Source organism: Sander vitreus, chromosome 4, assembly GCF_031162955.1.
Source record: "Sander vitreus isolate 19-12246 chromosome 4, sanVit1, whole genome shotgun sequence".
NCBI classification, from domain to species: domain Eukaryota; kingdom Metazoa; phylum Chordata; class Actinopteri; order Perciformes; family Percidae; genus Sander; species Sander vitreus.
Genome location: NC_135858.1, coordinates 3428197 through 3447697, shown reverse-complemented (window position 1 = coordinate 3447697; position 19501 = coordinate 3428197). Strand labels below are relative to the sequence as shown.

Below are 19501 nucleotides of genomic sequence, written 5' to 3'. Positions count from 1 at the left end.
TTCGTAAAATACGAGATCGTATTCAGAACGAGACGGCATTAGAGTCTGTTTTGAAATTCGGGAGCAGCAAGAACCACGTGACGCGTTCGTCCAATCAGCTGCCATGTGTTGCATTCGTCACGCTCATCCCCCTCGTCGTTTATATACTGTCTATGGTCGTTTCCAGTAAGTGTTTTAACATAGGTGGCGAAAGTGGACATTAACAGTGGACTGACGAACCGTGAGACGCACACACGCTCCGAACCGAGACATAGTTCGGATGTTTTTTCACGAACTGTACCACCCCTATAAAATACACTTCGTGACATTATGTGCATGGTTTACTTGGATTCTTCCTTCCCTTGTCTGGCCATATTTTGATGATCCAACACCTCTTACAAAATGACAAATTCCAACAACATTTGAAAGCTCATCATATATAAAACAATAATTTATTATTTCTCTCATTTTACAAGACATCAAATTGTGTGGCTAACTAAGGATTTGTTAAGCTGTTATTCTGTCCAATACATGAAACCCTAAGAAAGTGACTACAATGTGTGCTTTAACAAACACAGACATTTCAATTTCAATGTGAGAAACATCTTTGTCTAAAGATACGTACGTACACAATGATATCACGTTATGATGTCCTCTACATTATGTAACAGATGGTACATCGCTGGTGTTATTAACTTTGGGAAATCAGCACCATTAGAGAGAAATTAAAACTAAAAAAGTGGATTTGTTACAAAAATTCTTTTTTTTTTTTAATTTACAAAAGTCCTTTTGAAAAGGATTATGTGTTCTACCTTGCAGGAAAATAGTATTGTTTCCATAAAAGCACTAAGTATGCATAACAGTAAAATACTGATAAGAGATATATAGTACGAACAAAATAATGCAAAATAGTGTAAATGCTGGCTGTTTATGCATGGCACATGGTCTTTACACACTTTCAAAACCCTCCAAAAAAGTCACATATTGTGTTTGTGTTTCCAAAATGATTTAAAAGGGCAAGCACAAAGGTAGAAAAGGTTATTGAAAGAATTTGAAAAAAATGTTTTCAAAATCATCATCATAGCCATGTCCCACTCATGTCAAGTTCAACCATCATTATAAAGGCCTTCTCTTCACCGCAGTGGTGGAAAATGTTCGTACAGGAAAGGCTTTCCTTATTTCCTATTTACAAAATGTTGCCACATTGAACGAGGCAGGAATCTCTACCCCTACTGGTAGTGTCCTATGTACAGTCCATTACACTCCAGTCCATCCTCCTCTGGCTGGCCCGCCACCTGAACTCAGAGCAGGACTTAGACTGTGGTCACAGACAGCAGTGAGTTGTAAACCCTTGTGCCATCTGGTGACTTGGTACCATGGGTCAGCAGTTCCTGGATGGTCATCCAGTTGTCAAATATTTTCTTATTTCTCTTTTTCATCATCTTTTTGTGGCTGAGTTCGATGATGTTGGGCTCCTTTTTGTCCTCTGGGCCGGCCTGCTCCTTCAGACAATCGGCCCGGCTCTGCTTCATGAACTCGCGGCGCTGCCTCTGCTCCTTGGCGCGGACGGCGTGCTGCTTCCTCTCCTCCTTGCTCCAGTAGCGGCCCATCTTCAGCTCGCTTATGGCGTCATCATCTGTGGTCATACCGCTGCGTTCCTCGTGAATGCGCAGGGCGCGCTCCCTCAGCAGCTTGTCCCGGACAGGCCGCTTGGTGATGTAGCGTGTGCCGTCGCTGCGGATCTTCACCTTCCACTCCATCTTAGGCTCCAGGTCACTGGGGCTGATGGCATCTCGGCACATGCTGACCAGACTCATCTGGCTCTGGGCGTACTCCACGGCGGATTTCTGCTGGATCAGCTGCATGTAGCTCTGGTAGTGCTGGGCGTGGGCCGGGATGTGGGCATGCTTGTACGGTGAATGTGGCTGGGAAAAGCTCCGCCCGGACTTACTGGACTCTCCCAACTTCCTCTCCTTGCTCTCTGCTTGCAAGGCTCCATCTGGATCCTTGGAGGAGCCTCTGCTGCGACTGGGGCCACAGGCTTCCTGGACGGGGGACAGAAGAGGTTTGAGGATCCTGCCACTAGAGCTGGCGGAGCCGGACGCACCAGCCGGACCCTGATTCTCCGCTCCTCGACGGAGCGAGTTGTCTGGAGAGAGCTCCAACGTGAGAGGGGTGCTGCGGCAGCTCTCGCCAGTGTTGTAGGCACTGGAGCTGTCCTTGTCCGATTTCTCCGGCAGTTCCGTGATGTCTGAGAGCTCGTGGCGACGTGCGTCGATGCTGGTATTGTAGTTGCGGAAGCCACTGTTGTGGAGCATCCAGGACTCGCGGCACTGCTCCCTCAGCTGCTGCATCTTGTGAGCGCGGACGATGTTCAAGCACTCCAGCTCGATGGTGCGCAGCTCCTCGTTGAGCATCTCCAGCTCTTTGTCCACACACTCTTGGTCCTGACCTCCGGCCCCACCCCCCTGGTAGTATAGACCCTGGGCTCCACCGCTCCTCATCTGGCACTTCAGCTCCAGGAGTTCTCTGAAGCGCTCGCACTCATCCGCCGGGATGCCCAGGAAGTCAGTGTCAGTGTAGTCAGCGGAGATGAACGACTCGCTGCTGAAGGGCAGGTCGGTGCTGCCGAGGGTGTCCTGGCTGTAGGTGAGCTTCCTGCAGCTGCCCAGCGTGTTGGTGGTGTGGTCGTCGCCGAGGTTCTCCTGCTCCGAGCTCTCGTCGTTTCGCGTACTCTCGTCTGTGCGACCCACCCCGCTGTCCTTCTCGTGGTGGTTGGACAGCAATGTGGCCGTGTCTGTGGTGCCTCCATCCTCCTCGTGCTTCTTCTGTAAAATCAAACAACGGGACAACTCAGAAACACTGCCGCATCGTGCAAGTGTGTAAAACACGTTTTTACTGTAATTATTAACCTTGCATTACAAAACACACATATATCAAGGTTTTCACAAATATAATGTATCTTCTTTAAAACCTGCTTCTAAAAATCCTCCTTTATTAACAACTACTCAGGACACCTTTTAATTCAAAATGGACCTATAACAAAGGCTTCATACAGTATGTCTCCAGTTGTGAATTGTAACTAAGTACATTTACTCAAGTACTGTACTTAAGTACAAATTTGAGGTACTTGTGCTTTACTTGAATCTTTTCTTTTCGTGCCACTTTCTACTTCTAATCCACTACATTTCAGAGAGAAATATTGTACTTTTTACTCCACTACATTAATCTGACAGCTTTAGTTATTAGTTTTTTTACAAATTAAGATTGTTGCACCCAAATCGCATGTAGTTTATAAACTACTAGTGCTGTCAAACGATTAAAATATTTATTTAATGTCATAGTTAACTCACAATTTATCGCAATTAATCGCACATTTTTATCTATTCTAAATGTCCCTAGATTTCTTTTTGTCCAATTATTTTTTCTCATTTTAATGCTCTTATCAACATGGAAAAGTGGATCGGCTTGCTTTGTGCTTTTGTCGCCTGGCTTTGACGAGGGGGCGGAGAATTGGCATCAGCTGTGTGCTTGGCCATCGAGTGGTATTTCAGACTGGACGTGCTGCGATGATAGCTCAGTTCACAACAACAAAACACACAGATCACTTTGGTCTTGTCAATGGAACCATTTGGCAACTTTTTAAAAGTAAACTTTCCATTCAGAATCTTACTGGCATCCATTTCGGCGTCTCGCGCTCGCCATCCACTCAAAACGTAACGTTAGCCTACTACTCTTTGGCCGGCTCACAAGCCCAAACAAGTGTGTGCGGCGTGCCTGTTGTTTTGTTTCCGGTCTAGCTAGATCCGGTGTGGTGTTGTAGTTTTTCTAACGTCAAACGTAGTTGTTGCAACAGCATGTGAAAAAAAACTACAAAGTTTGTTAGGCCAAAAAGAACGTTAATCTCGCGATAAAAACATTGACGCCGTTAAAATAGGTTTGCGTTAACGCCGTTAATAACGCGTTTAACTGACAGCACTATAAAATACGATGTTTTATCATACATTAAACTACCCAACAATATACAGGCTTACAAGTACAGCTGAAATTAGACGTATAAACAGTAGTTTACAATAGTTGATTGATAGAACTGTTTTGATCGTTTCCAGTTTGTAAGGACTTTTACTTTTAATACTTTAAGTACATTTTTCTGATGATAGTTACATACTTTTTACTTAAGTATAATTTTCAATGCAATTTTTACTTGCAACAGAGTCTTTTTACAGTGTGGTATTAGTAATTTTACTTTAGTAAAGGATCTGAATACTTCTTCCACCACCACGTCTTATTTCCACAAAAGGGGGAAAAAATGTTGCCAAAAACAACTGAACAGCTGTTGACCTCAGCAGAATTGGCTCGGCCAAAATAATCTATAGAAGAAAATATGCGTTGGTGCAGATTGATTGTGCTCGTCTGCTGTGCGTCTGTGTGTGTACCTGCTGCAGTCTGCTGGCAGTGAACTGCATGGCCTGATGGTGCTGCTGCTCCAGCATGTCCATGTGGAGGTCATCCAGGAAGTCGTTCCTGTCATCATCCATCCAGCCCTCGTCCAGCTGAGACGCAGCGGGGACAAGATACGCCTCATTAGATGCAAATATTTCACTGCAAAGCTTTACTCAAAAAGAGGAACATCTACTATTGAAAGGCTCATTCTTGTTTGTTAGCATGGCATTTGGTTCCACAAGTGACCATATGAGGTTTCAACTAGGGCTGCACGATATGAGGAAAATATGCTATATGCGATAGTCTCGCATTGCTAGACCTTCCTCCACAGCGCTGCGGAGGAGGGTCTGGCTAGTCCACACAGTATTCCGGGATGGGAGAAAAACATGCTCTGGTTTTTTGGCATTTCTTTAAACCAATCAGTTGGTCACCAATTGGTGCAGTGGTGGTCTAAAGGTTAGAGAAGAGAGCTTGGGACCGGAAGATCGTCGGTTCAATCCCCAGACCGAAAGGATAAAATCTAGGTGGGGAAAGTGAAAGAGCAGCGCTTGTCCCTCTCTCATTACCACCACTGAGGTGCCCTTTACCCCAATTGCTCCAGTGGAGCTGCTCAGTGGCCAGCAGATCAGACTGTGGTTGTACTGGGCAGCTTCCAGGTATGAATGTGTTCAGGAGAAAAGAGAGGCTGCCTCTGAGTGAACCTTCCCTGAATAAGTAACGCAACAGAAAACTCAGATTGGACAGATAGTCTAGCTAGCTGTCTGGATTTACCCTGCAGAGATCTGAGAAAAGGTTAACCATAGTCCTCAGAAATCGACCAGAGTTTAAAATGCCAACACAAAGAAAAGCCCAAGGTAACGGATATCCGGCCTAAATGAAATCCGGCAGAATTTCCATCGGCAACGGAGCAATCCTGGAAGTGGAAAGTCGTGGATATAGACTATATATTCGATAACGTTGTTGAATATTTTGATAACGATATTACTTGCAAGAAATAAACCGATAGTAAAAGTGTACTCAGTTCTGCATTTCTGCTGCTTTCAGTATTCTGCTAAACTACAACATTACTTGTTGGATTTAAAACCTATGAAAGGAAATCATTTCCAACATTATTTTATCAAAGAAATTGAACATTGAATTGAATATAAAAGGCACCACTAAAAAAAAAGAATGACATTGTTACATTTTAAAGTGCAGTTTTCTGCTGACATTTTCTTTCAACTAACACAAAAAAATGTCAGTCTTTGGCGATATGTCGCGATATGGTTATTGCGCCAGTTGATATCGCGCTGATGATTAAAAAAAACCCGATATATTGTGCAACCCTAGTTTGTGATGTCTTGTTGTTATTGACATTTACTGAGTTCACACCCATAATGACATCCAAATTACCTGGATCTCTGGTCTGGCCACCAGCAGAGAGATATTCTGGTTCCCCTCACTGGTCAGCAGTGCTACAGCATCCTCCCGGTTCTGGATCTCAATGCCATTGATCTTGGGGGACAGAAGGACATATTGCAATACTGGCTCTTTTCAAAATAAAATGACACTCTAAATTTGCACATGTATGCTACATTTATGTCTAACCACCACTTCTTGACATATTGTTTTTCAATTGGTGATTCGTTTACAAGCAAGCAATGCGGTCCTAGAAATATACGTAAACTGAGTATTAAAGAGAGAAGTAAAACTGCTGAGATTTCTCAGAGATCTTACCTGAATGATTTTGTCCCCTTCTCTAATCCTGCCGTCCTTGGCAGCGATGCTGTTTGGATCAATCTAAAGAAAAGGGAATAAAAGAGTAAGAAATTAAAGTTACTGCCGACTTACTCTGTCTACTCTGAGAATTAGCTTTTATATATTTATATACACTACCAGTCAAAAGTTTGTGGTCACTTAGAAATTTTCATTCCACTCCATTACAGACAGAATACCAGCTGAGATCAGTTGCATTGTTTTTTTAATCAGGGCAACAGTTTTCAGATTACATTATGTGCTTACATAATTGCAAAAGGGTTCTCCAATGTTCGACTGTGTAGAAAGAAGTGGCTGATCTTTAATGCAATATCTACATTGCCCATTATCAGCAACCATTCATCCAATGTTCCAAAGACACATTCTGTTTACTGATCTGATTTCATTTTAAAAGGCTAACTGAGAAAACATTGGAGAACCCTTTTGCAATTACGTAAGCACATAATGTAATCTGAAAACTGCTGCCCTGGTTAAAAAAACAATGCTACTGATCTCAGTTGGTATTCTGTCTGTAATGGAGTGGAATGGAAATTTCTAAGTGACCCCAAACTTTTGTCCGGTAGTGTATTTCTTCCACTTATTGAGTTAAAGTGAACATCATCACGGCTGACAGTGACTATTTACTTACTCTTAAAAGTAGATTTGTGATCTACCCTGCACCACATACCTCACTAATGTAGATCCCAGCCTCATCTTCATCATCAGTCCTGTAGCAGATTGTCAGGCCGAGCTTCTCTTGGATACTGGCCCGGTACAAATCCACTTCCTTGTAAGACACATGCACAAATTAATATCCCAAACATCTGAAAGTATTGGCTTTTTTTTTCTTTCAAGATTGAGTAGAAAATGGTTGTATATTTGCTCATGTTTTTTTGGACGGACTGAATATACCGACTACAAAATGGGATCTTGGAGCAACAGTGATCCATCAATCACTGTAATGAATGTTTCAACTGGACGCAGGGAGCCACTGGCTTTCTTAGAGGCCCACTGACAGAATGAGCGATGATACAGTGGACTGCAGATGGGCAGAGAGCCGTTTTTCACTTGTCAACACCTGTAATCTCACAGATACAGATAAAGATACGAGCAGTGCTGTTCTTCGAGGGCAGAGGATGGGCTCTGTGAGGGTTAACCCGCCCGAAAAACTGAGTCGCACCTGAATACTGAAGACTATCTTAACAAAATAGATTGACATATACTCCTTTTTTGCTCGGCAGTTAGATGACAAATGTAGTAACATGTAAGAACTAGTTTCACTTGCGTTATAACTAGGCCTGTCACGATAACGACGATAAATTGTCCCAGAAATTATTGCGATAAACGATAATATTGTCGTTCTGAGACCATTTTCATCTAGTATAATGATAATGGCATAATAATGCAGGTACACCTTTTCAAAGATCAATAAACTTTTATTTCTAAAAAATATTTAACACTGGAACTGGAAGACATTTTAAATATCCACAATAAATGAACAAAACAACCAAAAACAATAAATAAAATGGACTCTCAGTCTCTGTTAACAAAGAATGCACTGGAATAAAAACCAAACAAAACAATAAATAAAATGGAAATTCTTCCGGCCGCGATAATTTCCATTTCAAAATTATCAAGCTCATTTTTATTTATCATGCGATTAATTGATTTATTGCATATTGCGACAGGCCTAGTTATAACTAGGCTAAATGTGAACTCAGGAGCCGTTGGTGCAACGGATTCTTCAAATCTTGGCAACTTTACGGCAAAGACAAAATGCCAGACAAGAAAGCAAATAAACGTAATTCTCAAAACGTCAAGCTATTCTTCTTAACTGCTAAAAATCTAAATATTTTCACTGAATTAGGCAAAAGCTAAATATTTTAACATGACTAACTATCTAGTCCCCTATACAGGCATCCTATTATTATTTTATTTTTTATTCTTGTGCAAATTAGAAACATTATGATCTATACTGAGTGACAAAGCATGTAAGGAAAACTGATCTGAAGCAAGCAGAGCATCACTGGATCGTTTGTCAGCCGTTCTTTTCTAAGACCGAGAGTCATTCTGTGAGGACCCTGGGGTTTGTCATGCTGTGCATCTGCCATTAGCCGCCCAGAACTTCACCTTTCTGGTCTCAGCCTCATATAGCTCCTCCGTGGATATTATTAATATCAAGCAGTAGGTGGCTGGGGTTTAATGGGAGGGGGTGTCAGGGTTGGCGGAGGTCACCGAAGGAGCACAACGGAGACTTGATCATGGCCTCATCCAGGAATCATCAGATTAATCACTGCAGTGCAGACCTATTATCTGTGCCATCTAATTATCCACCAGCCGAGGAAGACTTATTAGGCCTTGTCACTAATAAGTAATGATGTCACTGTTGTGCATCTGCTGGAACAAACCAGCAACTCGAGTCCTGTCTGGCCTGCACTCAGTGTCTGCATGTAGAGAGAGTGCCCCATCAATAACTGGGATTTATCAGGACTTGTGGTCACAAGCAAGGCCATTGGACTGGAGACACAAAGGCGACATTGGGTCTGCTTCTGTAGCAATGATGCACTGCTGTCTGAATGTAGCTCTTCATTAAGTACGTTTACATGCACACTAATATTCTGCTATTATTTCCAATATGACAATATTTCGAATTTGATACAGGTCATGTAAACAGCATATTCCTTTTGGATATTCCGAATAAGGCCTTTTTCCCAATTTAGCGGGAAAAAGTGGGATATGCGGGTATTATTCGGGTTTTAGAAACATTCTTTGGACATGTAAACAGCGGATTCGGAATATGCGGCTCAACCTGGATTTTTACCACAGTTTGCGGTAGAGATGCACGGCCAAAATAAAAGAAGGAGAAACACGGCTACTTTTAAACATGAAAGACTTGGGTATCAACAGGTTTTTGGATATGAAAAAACATCGCAACAGCGACCTTTTCAAGAAGCTGGTTAAAAGAAATGAAAGAGGGACGCTGCGTTCGCACGGTCAAACAAGTCTGCCACCGGTGGAAAACTTTGAAAAAAATCATATTTTGCACAGCTCCAGGTTAACTAGCCTGGGAAAACCCTGACGAACTTCCGGCAAATTTAAGATTTGCTCTGCTAGTCCGTCTGGCCAAGAGCCCATTCAAGCCCATTTCCAATTTCTCCAAATCGAGGCACCAATCACAACCGTTGACGCGGCCTTTACACGACGACGATAGCGCAGCGATGGCAAGCAGCTTTTTGTTTACATTTAACATGACGGCCACCGAAGCGCAGCGACCCGTTGATGCCGCTGTCGCTGCTACGTCACCCGGATCGTTGGTCTGATTGGTTGAAGGACTATCCAATTGCGCCTCAGTTACAACTGAGAGTGGGTCTGGTGTCAACCAGGCTACAGGTAAACGGGAATATTAGTAGAATATTCACTTTCATTGGCCATGTAAACAGTCTAGTGGGAATAACGTCCTTTTTCAGAATAAGGGCAAAAAACGGAATATTACTGTAAACGTAGTCATAGAGAGGAGAGTGGAGAAGAAGGAAGGGAGTTGATGTTTACCTCATACTCCAGCTCCTCACGCTCTATGTCCTGCTGTATCACCTCCAGGAAGTCATTGGGGTCAAAGTATGCATGTGGAGGATGCCTGAGAAAGGTAAAAGAGTGTAAGATACTGGAAAAGAGTTGAATTTAACACGGACACGTTAAAAAAAAAAAAAAAAAAAAAAAAAAAAAGAAAATCCTTTACTAACACATATGTCAATCTAGATTTAATTTTGCCCCCGGAGTTTGAAAATGAAATGAGAAGGAGAGAGGAAGTAATAAGAACTCAAAGTAGAAATCACTCTTGAATCAGATATATTGAAGCTACACCCAGAGGCTGTAGTGATATTAATTTGACTCAGAAATCAATTAAAGGAATCACAATCACAAAATGTATTAAAGGGCAACTGCTGCCGCCACAAGGTGGAAAATGTAGCCAGACTCTCTGAGTGTGCCCCGGAGGAGCTGCCATCTCCAGTAGGTGACAGTGACATTTTTCCCTTATAATTTAAGACACATCCCATCTGATCACAGCTGTGTGGTCCAAAGAAGAAGGTAAGGTGTGTTACTCTCTTAATTAAGTATTAAGTTGAAAAGTCTGATTGTGTCTCTGAGAGTGAAGTGACCTTTTTCAACACTGCTGAGCTCTGACACCAAAGAATTCTTGTATCTTCTCATTTAAAGTGGATTTTCTGGAAACGTGCGTTTAAAAAAAGTCAGTTTCAGGTCAATCAGTCTCTATTGGACTTCTTTTTTCCTTGTTTGTATATTAAACATTGTGGTTCAGTTATTTTCAACTGAGGAGGTTGCCAGCCAAGTGTCAGCACACCCAGCTCTGTCTTGGCACCAGAGGAACAAACACAGCCCAGATTAGGTTAGATTCTTTGGGTGTTGATTGGGCTGATTTGGGCTCAAAATCTGAATCAATTCTTCTTGCACTCGCACCGGCACTTGATCCAGGAATTAAGAAGGCAGACCGAACAATTGCATTGGGGATGTGCTGGTGTGGGGCGTATTGCTTCAGGTACCGATACAATGGTGAAACACGATCCAGAAGTGCTTGTTTGTGTAATAAATCAACAAAGTTCTGACAAGACCAGATGTGTCATATTTAGGCCACTGTGGATTTCTGTGTTTTTGATCTAATTTCACACACTTTTAATCATTGTTTAGGAAAAAAGGAACTACATTTTTACCCTTCTGCCAAGGCAGCCCTGTACATGGGTATGTGAACATATTTGGGGATATATGTCGGGGCATGAATATGTGACCACGTGTTTATTGTATGTATTGTTTGAACAATAAATCTTCACAGTATATATGCTAGTGGTTCAATTTCTAAGCAGTCTACTCATTTTAGCAGCGTTTTCTCTCTAGTTCTTCATGAACTGAGTTGGTACTCACTCCTCTGGAAGCAGATACTCCTCCAGCTCCGTCATGGGGGGTGAAGAGGGAGACAGCTTAGTGAGGGCCATGATGTGCTGGAGGGTGATGTCGGTCTGGGTGCTGATGTCTGAGACCTGGGTGTCACCAGCCGGGCTGACCACTTTGGGACGTGGGGCACGGCGCAGAACCTGGACCATGATGGGCTCCTTGGCGGTGCGGAAGGCCTCCACCGCCTGGTCGTGGGTGGCCTTGGACAGGTCCTTGCCATTGACCTGGAAGAAGACGCAGCGAGAAAGGAATCAGCACCTTTTGTTAAGGTTTCTGTATGGTTTGTTGGTGGAGAAGAAACAGGAAGAAAATCACAAGGATGCAAAAGATGCAAGCTTTTTATTCCTTCCATTTGGCGTTGTGATCGCTGAGACTGAAGAGGATATTTATTATTCCAAACTGATGTGATCATCATCTCTGACATTTAAGGCCTCACATGAAGCACTGCACGCGGACAAACTCAGCAACAATATTCTGTCGGAGAAATTATTCATTACTGCTCAGCTTGTTTTACAGGGTCGCAGTTGGGCCGCGTAGAATAAGACCTTAATTAAGATGAGCCTCTTTTTAATTAATCCAGATCATTAGCTGAGGCTGCATGGAGGAGCCCTCATTTAGCTAAGTCATCTCTCAGCAGAGGATAAATTTGACCCCCCCCCCGTCAGAGACAGTGGAGTGGGTGCCGCCTGTTAACCTGAGATTAATTTGAGTAAAAGGCTGCTGTGTGTCGCAGAGAATAGGCCAAATTAGTTTTGTTGAGCCACTTAAGGCCTCTGTGTGCTGATGAAAGTCCCTGCTCTCAGTGGAATGTGTGACTGGATCCAATGAGACTTTAACGTTTAATAAAGAAGACTTAAGTCTGCACACATATCTATGCTGTCCAAAATGTCAGGCCTTGCGCACGGATACACTTTTGATTGTGCTTTGGCCCAAATGCCACTGTAAGTTCACCAAAGCATCTCCTGTTGGAGCAGAAAGAGGAGACGTAAAACCCCAAACATTATTTAACCCAGTGAACTTTAGAGTTAAAGTCCCCTGTGGCCGCCTGGAGGAATATTGCATCCTGGGTCATCCCACTGGCCCTCTGACTTTATCAGGGTTTTCACAGAGCTGCTGATTCGCTTTCAAGCTTTGATAGAATCTCAGCCTGGGGCTCTGCTCGTTTCACAGACTCAACGCTCCCTCCTCCTGCCTCTCCAAAGCAGACATACACATGCTCAAAGCTTTCTTTAGAATCAAGTTATTTTCTAGTATGCAGAGTTGCACGTCATTAGGCATGTCATAAATCTTTAGCGTCCTTTCTCACTCATCCTGACCTCTAAAATACATAGTCCGTATTTGAAGATTCATTTCCTGATAAACGTGGCTGGTTGATACGCCTGCCTCCGGCTATGGTTGTCTCATTCAAATTCAAGACACACTTTGCAGACTTAACTGTGGTGCTGCACATAAGGAGTAGCAGCAATATTAAATCTCCAGGGAATGAATGCTGTATATACATAACCTGACTTTGACTAGACAATGTAAAAAACTGAGTAAATATTTCTATAAAGGAGTACATATAGAAACCAAAGGCACCGGGCTGGTGTGTGTGTGTGTGTGTGTGTGTGTGTGTGTGTGTGTGTGTGTGTGTGTCAAGAGAAAGAACGAAGGCAGGAAAAGGAGGGAACTCAATGCAGAAGTCAGAAGAGGCTATGTGCCCACTAATAACCAGAAGAGACGAGTGCTAATCCTGGGTCTGCAGGATAATTGGATCGTCTCAGTGGACTTAAACTTCTACTTCTTCAACATCAAAAATTAATAGCTCATCTATTTGCAGTTTGCGCTGAATAATTTGACGCTGAGAAAAGCGAGTTATCATATCACAGAATACTAATGTATGAATTCCTACTCAAAACAAAACTAAACCTTCAGATTTAAGAGCACTGCTCTCTCTCTCTTGTGCAAAGAAAAAGAAAAACTGGCTTTGACTGTGAGCTGAAACACAAGCAAAACAAGTAACATCACAACATAACAGAATGCATCTAAATTCCTCTCTGTTGTTGCTGCTGGTATCAGTAATAAGCCTTCCTGAAGACACACGGGACCTCACATCCTCAACCGTCTTTGTTTCCCACAGCGAGCCATGATGTTGTACATCAGCTGAGGAATACAAGCGCCTTTGTGCTTTATTCTCTCTGCATGCAGGCTCCAACAGTCAAACCTGGTTGCCAGGAATCCCGGGGCTACTTGAAGCCAGTGAACCAAAGACAAAGCCTTTAGCCCCCGTCTTGTTGAGCCCGGAGCATTCTGCCTCAGTGCTCTCGATGGGGGGAGTCTCCTCCCAGCTGTGGAGGGGGTCCCACAACCTCCATTCACTACGCTCACCTCTGACACAAAGTGGCCCTTTGCAGCACACTGGGAAAAAAGACACAACACTCCCCTGACACAATACACAATGCTTCACCACCACTTGGCTCTCCAACTTCAAGAAAGTCAAATATCACGATATTCTTGACGAAATACATCAATGTCGATATTGCGACGATAATGTAGGGTTGACCATTGGTGCTTTCACAAAATATTTTCACAATGAGATTTTAGATAAATAATCATCAATAACGTCGATATAATGACTAAGTGGGTGAAGGCAAATCAGAATACAACAAATAAGTCTGGTAAGTTCATAAAATGACATCCCTTTACTGTAAAGGCTCTGACACACCAACCCGATTATCGGCCGTCGGACAGTCTGGCGAGGTCGGTGATTCGAGTCTGTTTGATGTGTTCTGTGCCGTCGTCAGTCGGAGGAGATGTCGGCATCCATTTTGGCAGATTTGACTTGTTGAATCGGCCAGTGGGGCAGTCGGACTCAATGACCGATCTGATTGGTTGAGTGCTAGGCCTTGACTAGCGAATCAGTGCTTCTTCCACAAGAAGAAACCCGAGAGCTGACAACGCCAGTATCTTCTTATTACCAGCCATCGTATTTTCTTCCGTTCACCGAGTAATGACAACGATCCTTCTTGACAACTATCAACACTCTCTGATAAAAACAATGACTGACGACAGCGTGCTCTGTGTTTACTAGGTCTAGAAAGATGTTCCGTCATTTCCGGTTTTCATTTTTTGGCCGACAATACAGATAAGCGCCGTCTGCTGTTATGGAGATGTATTACATCTCGTGCACGCGCAGAACGTATGCTCAAATCGGCGTCGCTTCGGTGTGTTCCGAGGCACTTATTTGAGAGACGGGAGCCAGCTGATCAGTCCGACTGCCTTTTCTGCAGACGGTCGGGTTGGTGTGTCAGAGCCTTAATGCAGCCTGTAAAATCAGGAAAAGACAACACTTATGCCATATCAGGCTATTAAGAAGACATCTAGTTTAATATATCGATATAATATCGATATATTGCCCAGCCCTATCTCCAACTATGCCATGTTAACCCTCTGACTTAACCCTTGTGTTGTCTACGGGTCAAATTTGACCCGTTTTCTAAATTAGAAATATGGGTCTCTATTAACTACCTAATTTTATGTTGGTGTTTTGTTAAATTTTTTAGCATTTGAAAAATAAATGTAAATGTTTTGAAACAGTATCCTCTCTGAACTTTGGCATATATCCTTCTGTGATTATCCTTATTTTAATATTAGTCTAAATTAGTCATAATTTTGTATTTTTTAACTCAAGGATTAGATATCATTTCCTATTAATGACGTTAATTGACCATGAATTCCAAAAATAAGTGTAAAACTAGTAATAAGTTGGCGTTAGTGGTGTTTATATATGGTAGTGAAAAGAAGTGTAAAATGGCACAAAAAAAAAGCCCAAAACATTGAAAAAAGCTTGTCGAAAAAAGGGACAAAAACATAATTTTCAGTTTTGACCCGGGAGGACGACAAGTGCATGGTCCAATGGAAGACGAGGCAGCGAAAAGCACAAAACTCAAGCTGATGCAGTAATGAGCCAAAGACACCAGACTCTGAATGCCTCCTTAACTGTAATCTAAGGCTAGATTCACCTTTGCAAACGCTTGAGCTGTGGTTCATGTTGACACAGCGCAACGATGACTGACACGCAGAAATGACACTGTCGACTGCTGGTGCATCCTCCGAAAGGGGTCTTTGTTAAATCCATTTTAATTACAAGAGGGCAGCAACGCCCTACTTAAAAGAATACTAATTAGGTCTAAATCAAACGTCAGCTGTGTCGGTGTTTGGTGAGGAATTTACACAGCTGTGGCTTTGCTATTCACAGCCTATTTTCTTTAATTAAAATATCACATTTGACCTCTGGTGCAACAGTGGAATCGGGAACCTGTAATCCTTGCACAGGATTTGGTTTAGGCTGTTTCAGAGCACACCAGGATTTCAGTTTTCATGAGATATCTACGCCAGTCGTCAGCGCTCTGGGTAATAATTAGGGGCAGCAAGGGTCAGCCGTGTTCCGAGCACCGGCGCGGTATCTTCCACGGAACGCAAATTAAGCTGTATTGAGATGCTGATATGGGAATATACTGGTATGTGTGTATGTGTGTGTGTGTGTGTGTGTGTGTGTGTGTGTGGGTGTAATCAGTGATTTCTAACCTGCTGCCAAAGATGCTCATCTGCCAGGCAGCCAGCTCAATCTCTTTCATTGTTATCTTTGAATAATGTTAGACGGGGTGAGGCTGCCTCAGCTTTTCATTTATTCCTTATTTAATCAGGTAGTGTCATTGATATTGAAGATGTTATTCATGAGAACCCTGATGAACAAAGTAACAAATAATAATCAGTCTTGATCATATTGACAAGCCTTGCCTCCCTTAGTTACTGTGTGTTACCTGTCAAGTTTTTGTGTTCCTACACACATTTGCTGTTTATCACGACAGCAGATTTAGCACTAAAAATTCCTAGTATATTTTTTGCTCGGTCCCTGATTTCAGACAGAGGTAGTTTGTCAGAGGTAGACAAACTGAGCTGAGGTCAGCTGTCTGGAGTTAACTTTTTAAGATTTACAGCCATCCTCTTTATGTTTCTAAAAACACTGATGTATATGTTGCCATTTTTGTTGGCTACACTCTGCATTTTGCTTGACTGAAGATGGTGGCGGTGCTGCATTCTGTACCATGTGTTGTGTATTGGGTTTGTGTTGTTACGCCCCTGGAGGCCAGGGTGAGCATATCATGCTCTCACCTACACACACCTGCAAGCTATAATCACTCTGATGTTCCCTTTGTGTCACTGCACCCTGAGGAAGGCTCAACCCGACACGTGTTGGTGTATTTTTAATGTCTTGCCCTATTTAAAGGCCTTTTATCACTTTTTGTAACCAACCTTGAGTGCCTGGACTTGATTTTTTTATGACTTTTTTGGTCATAATTCTTCTTCCTTTTTGTGAACTGCATTCCCTTCCATGAGCACCGGTGGTTAAAGGGATACCAGAAGCGCTCCTGCCATTTCTTTCACTTACAGCCAACTTGTTTGAAAAACTGTAAAAGCACTTTCTTAAGCCAAGTGGCGTGTTATCTGTACGCATTTTGAGCTATCCGCGTGTATGTCTACGCTGTATACAGCGGACGTAAACATACACGCCACTTGGAGTGTTATCGCGGGAAGAAAGCTACGGCTGGGTTTAGGAAAAGAAGAAAACAACGGTTAAGTTTAGGAAACGTGACACACGATCCCCGGTCTCCTGGGTGAAAGTCCTGTGTTTTACCCATCCACCAACCCGACCAACCTCCCTACGCGGATTTGAGCCCTTTCATACTACTCGCTACGGCGTAAATTCACACGCAATCGCAAGGTAATGTAAGTCAATGGTAGCCAAACGGCGTTGATAAACACGCCAAAAAGCGAGTATGCGTCTTGATAACACGCCAATAATAAGTCTTAACAAATACTCAAAGCACGGTTACTATTGTACAGGAGCCATTCACACACTGGTGGCCGAGGCTGCCATCCAAGGTGCCACCTGCTCATCAGACAAACATTCACACGCATTCACACACACCGATGGGTTTTAGTGTCTTGCCCAGGGGCACTTCGACACGGGACTGCAGGGCCAGGGATCAAACCACCGACCTTCCGATTGGTAGACGACCGCTCTATCACCTGAGCCACCACAGCTGCCCAAAAAAGATTAGCATATGTTAAATTCTGATCATTATCATACAGAAAATCCTTTTTCTGTATGCAGTACGGTATTCTGCAGTATATTAAGTGAATTCACTGCCTGTGTTGTGTAACATTTGTCTTTGATAGAGCCATTCAATCACCACCTAATCCTTTAATAAAGAGGAGAAGAACATCATTAAAGAGCCAGTGTTTCTGTTCCTTGGGGAAACGCAGTGAGGTGAACAGAGTGGAAACTCTGCCAGGCAAACGGTGTCTTTCAAAGTCGGGCAGAGGAAACCCTGGGAACTTCACTCTATAGACGAGCATTTTAAAGAGCCTAAGAGCCGGAGCGCACGCCTCCTCTTTCTGCTCGGGTACACTTCTTAGACAAATTCTTCAAAGTCTGTATTTCGGAACAGAGAGGAGCGCTGACGTGATAGAGAGCATGAAGACTTGCAGGCTATATAAGCGGGGCTATATAACATTTGAGTGGCAGTCTAAATGTGGGTCATTCTACTTAAAAAACAGTTAATCCCTCTTTCATTTCACTTTTAACCATTTTCATAAGAAAGAAAGAAAATGCAAGGACCAGCGAATGATTTCTCAGTGAGTGTGTGTGTGTGTGTGTGTGTGAGAGATCCCCAGGGTACCTGTTGTTGTGACAGGCTCTTGTAAGTAATCACAATTTTAGGCTCTCTATCCTGTCCTCCTTCCCGACATCTCTTCCGTGTGTGTGTGTGTGTGTGTGTGTGTGTGTGTGTGTGTGTGTGTGTGCGTGTGTGTGCGCGTGTGTGTGTGTGCGCGTGCGTGCGTCAGGATGCGCACACTTCTAAGTGGGTCTTGAAATCTGCACACGTCGCTCTTTTAACTGACTGGACCGAAATCTCTCCAAGATGTGAGTCTTGGAAACACGACAGCCTTTATTTGCCACAGTGTGAGAGCTTACTGAGGATTACAGAACAAATAGCTAAAACGTAATGCTGTCTGAAAGAGACACCACTGTTTACTAATCTGATTCAAGCATGGGACAATTGTGTAATTCACATTTGATCAATTAAGAACCCAAATCACTTCCAGCATGCTTTCTGTTTCCTCGCTCTCGTCTAATGAGACTAATTGAAGGTACGACGCGAGTCTCAGGGAGCTGCTGAACTTTACTTGACTTGGAATATGATTTCTTTGACTTTTAAGCCCTTTAACAATCACCTGTTTTATCCATTGTGTCGAATAAGCTGTTAAAAAAAAGATTTTTATTAGTAAAACACACCTGCTTAACCTGCTATCGTGCAAAAACAGTGACTCAGACTTGATGCTAATCTGCAGAAAACTTGAACTGAAAGCAGACAAAACTCCAACGTTGTATTAGTGTATTTAAACTGAAAAATCTCAAATGCAAATACAACTTACTGTATACAAGGTGCAATGTGTCGCATTTCACCAATCACTCACATTTGTCTGAGCCATCAGCACAATTTCTAATGGCTGAAAAAAATGGCAGTCTCCTCTAAAGGCTACCAAGCTGTCACTGTCAACTGATAACTTGTAGCATCATTTTTTGCTAAAATTGAGCTCTATGCCAGGGCCAAGTCTGTTTCCTCAAGTCAGCAAAGTCAAGTAACAGCGCTGCAGAGAGATATACTCCACAGGAAGAAGGGGAGCAGAGGGAGCAGACATGAGTTGTGCGTCAATCACACACATAAACAACAAAGCAAGTCTTCTGGACGTCCAACCTCCACAAACGGATCACAGCTCCTTCCATGCATGTGGCATCTACAGTTGAGCCTAAATCATGCGGTTAATGACACATAATGCCAGACTCTGAATCAGAAGAGGAGCTCCTGGTCAAACACACTGCTGGGAAAGGCTCCCTTTTACAGCCTGATAATGGGACGTCCTAATCATCCCTAATCAATCAAATGTGACTGCGCATGGGCCACACGTTTTATTCATTACGGGGTTTAAACAACACAAAAATAAAGCACAAACAAGGTGCATGTTAATGCTAATTTCATAATCAGCACACTATTAGTTATGTACCTACAGTGACAATCAGATTAAAGCACTGCTGCTCTTGTAAAACAATAGGACATTGATGCAAATTAAGAGCACTGTAGAACAGAAAACAAAACTCTTATTTTGGTAAAATTCTGATAAAGACTATTCACGTTGAGTCACCCCTGATCATCCCCCTTCAAGCCTCTTTGTTAACGGATCAGACTGACTCGTCTGTACAGCACACCACAAACTAACATCTGTGACTCCAACATGGATTTAGAGTTGTGCTGACTTTTTATTTAGCCAGTAA

The 19501-nt window shown here is 42.9% G+C and overlaps 1 protein-coding gene across 4 annotated transcripts in view; it reads right to left on the bottom strand.

Moving 5' to 3' along the window:
• Positions 1-412: 412 nt before the first annotated feature.
• Positions 413-19501, bottom strand: part of pdzrn3b (PDZ domain containing RING finger 3b) — a 105924-nt gene continuing 86835 nt past the window's right edge. For all 4 annotated transcript variants that reach the window (XM_078247720.1, XM_078247721.1, XM_078247723.1 and 1 more), the window contains 7 exons: positions 11092-11345; positions 9706-9790; positions 6845-6943; positions 6139-6201; positions 5815-5916; positions 4416-4532; positions 413-2807 (listed from right to left, as the gene is read on the bottom strand). In XM_078247720.1, coding sequence (XP_078103846.1) covers positions 1293-2807; positions 4416-4532; positions 5815-5916; positions 6139-6201; positions 6845-6943; positions 9706-9790; positions 11092-11345 — 2235 coding nt within the window. In that variant the 3' untranslated portion in view covers positions 413-1292. The remainder of the gene's footprint in view (positions 2808-4415; positions 4533-5814; positions 5917-6138; positions 6202-6844; positions 6944-9705; positions 9791-11091; positions 11346-19501) is intronic.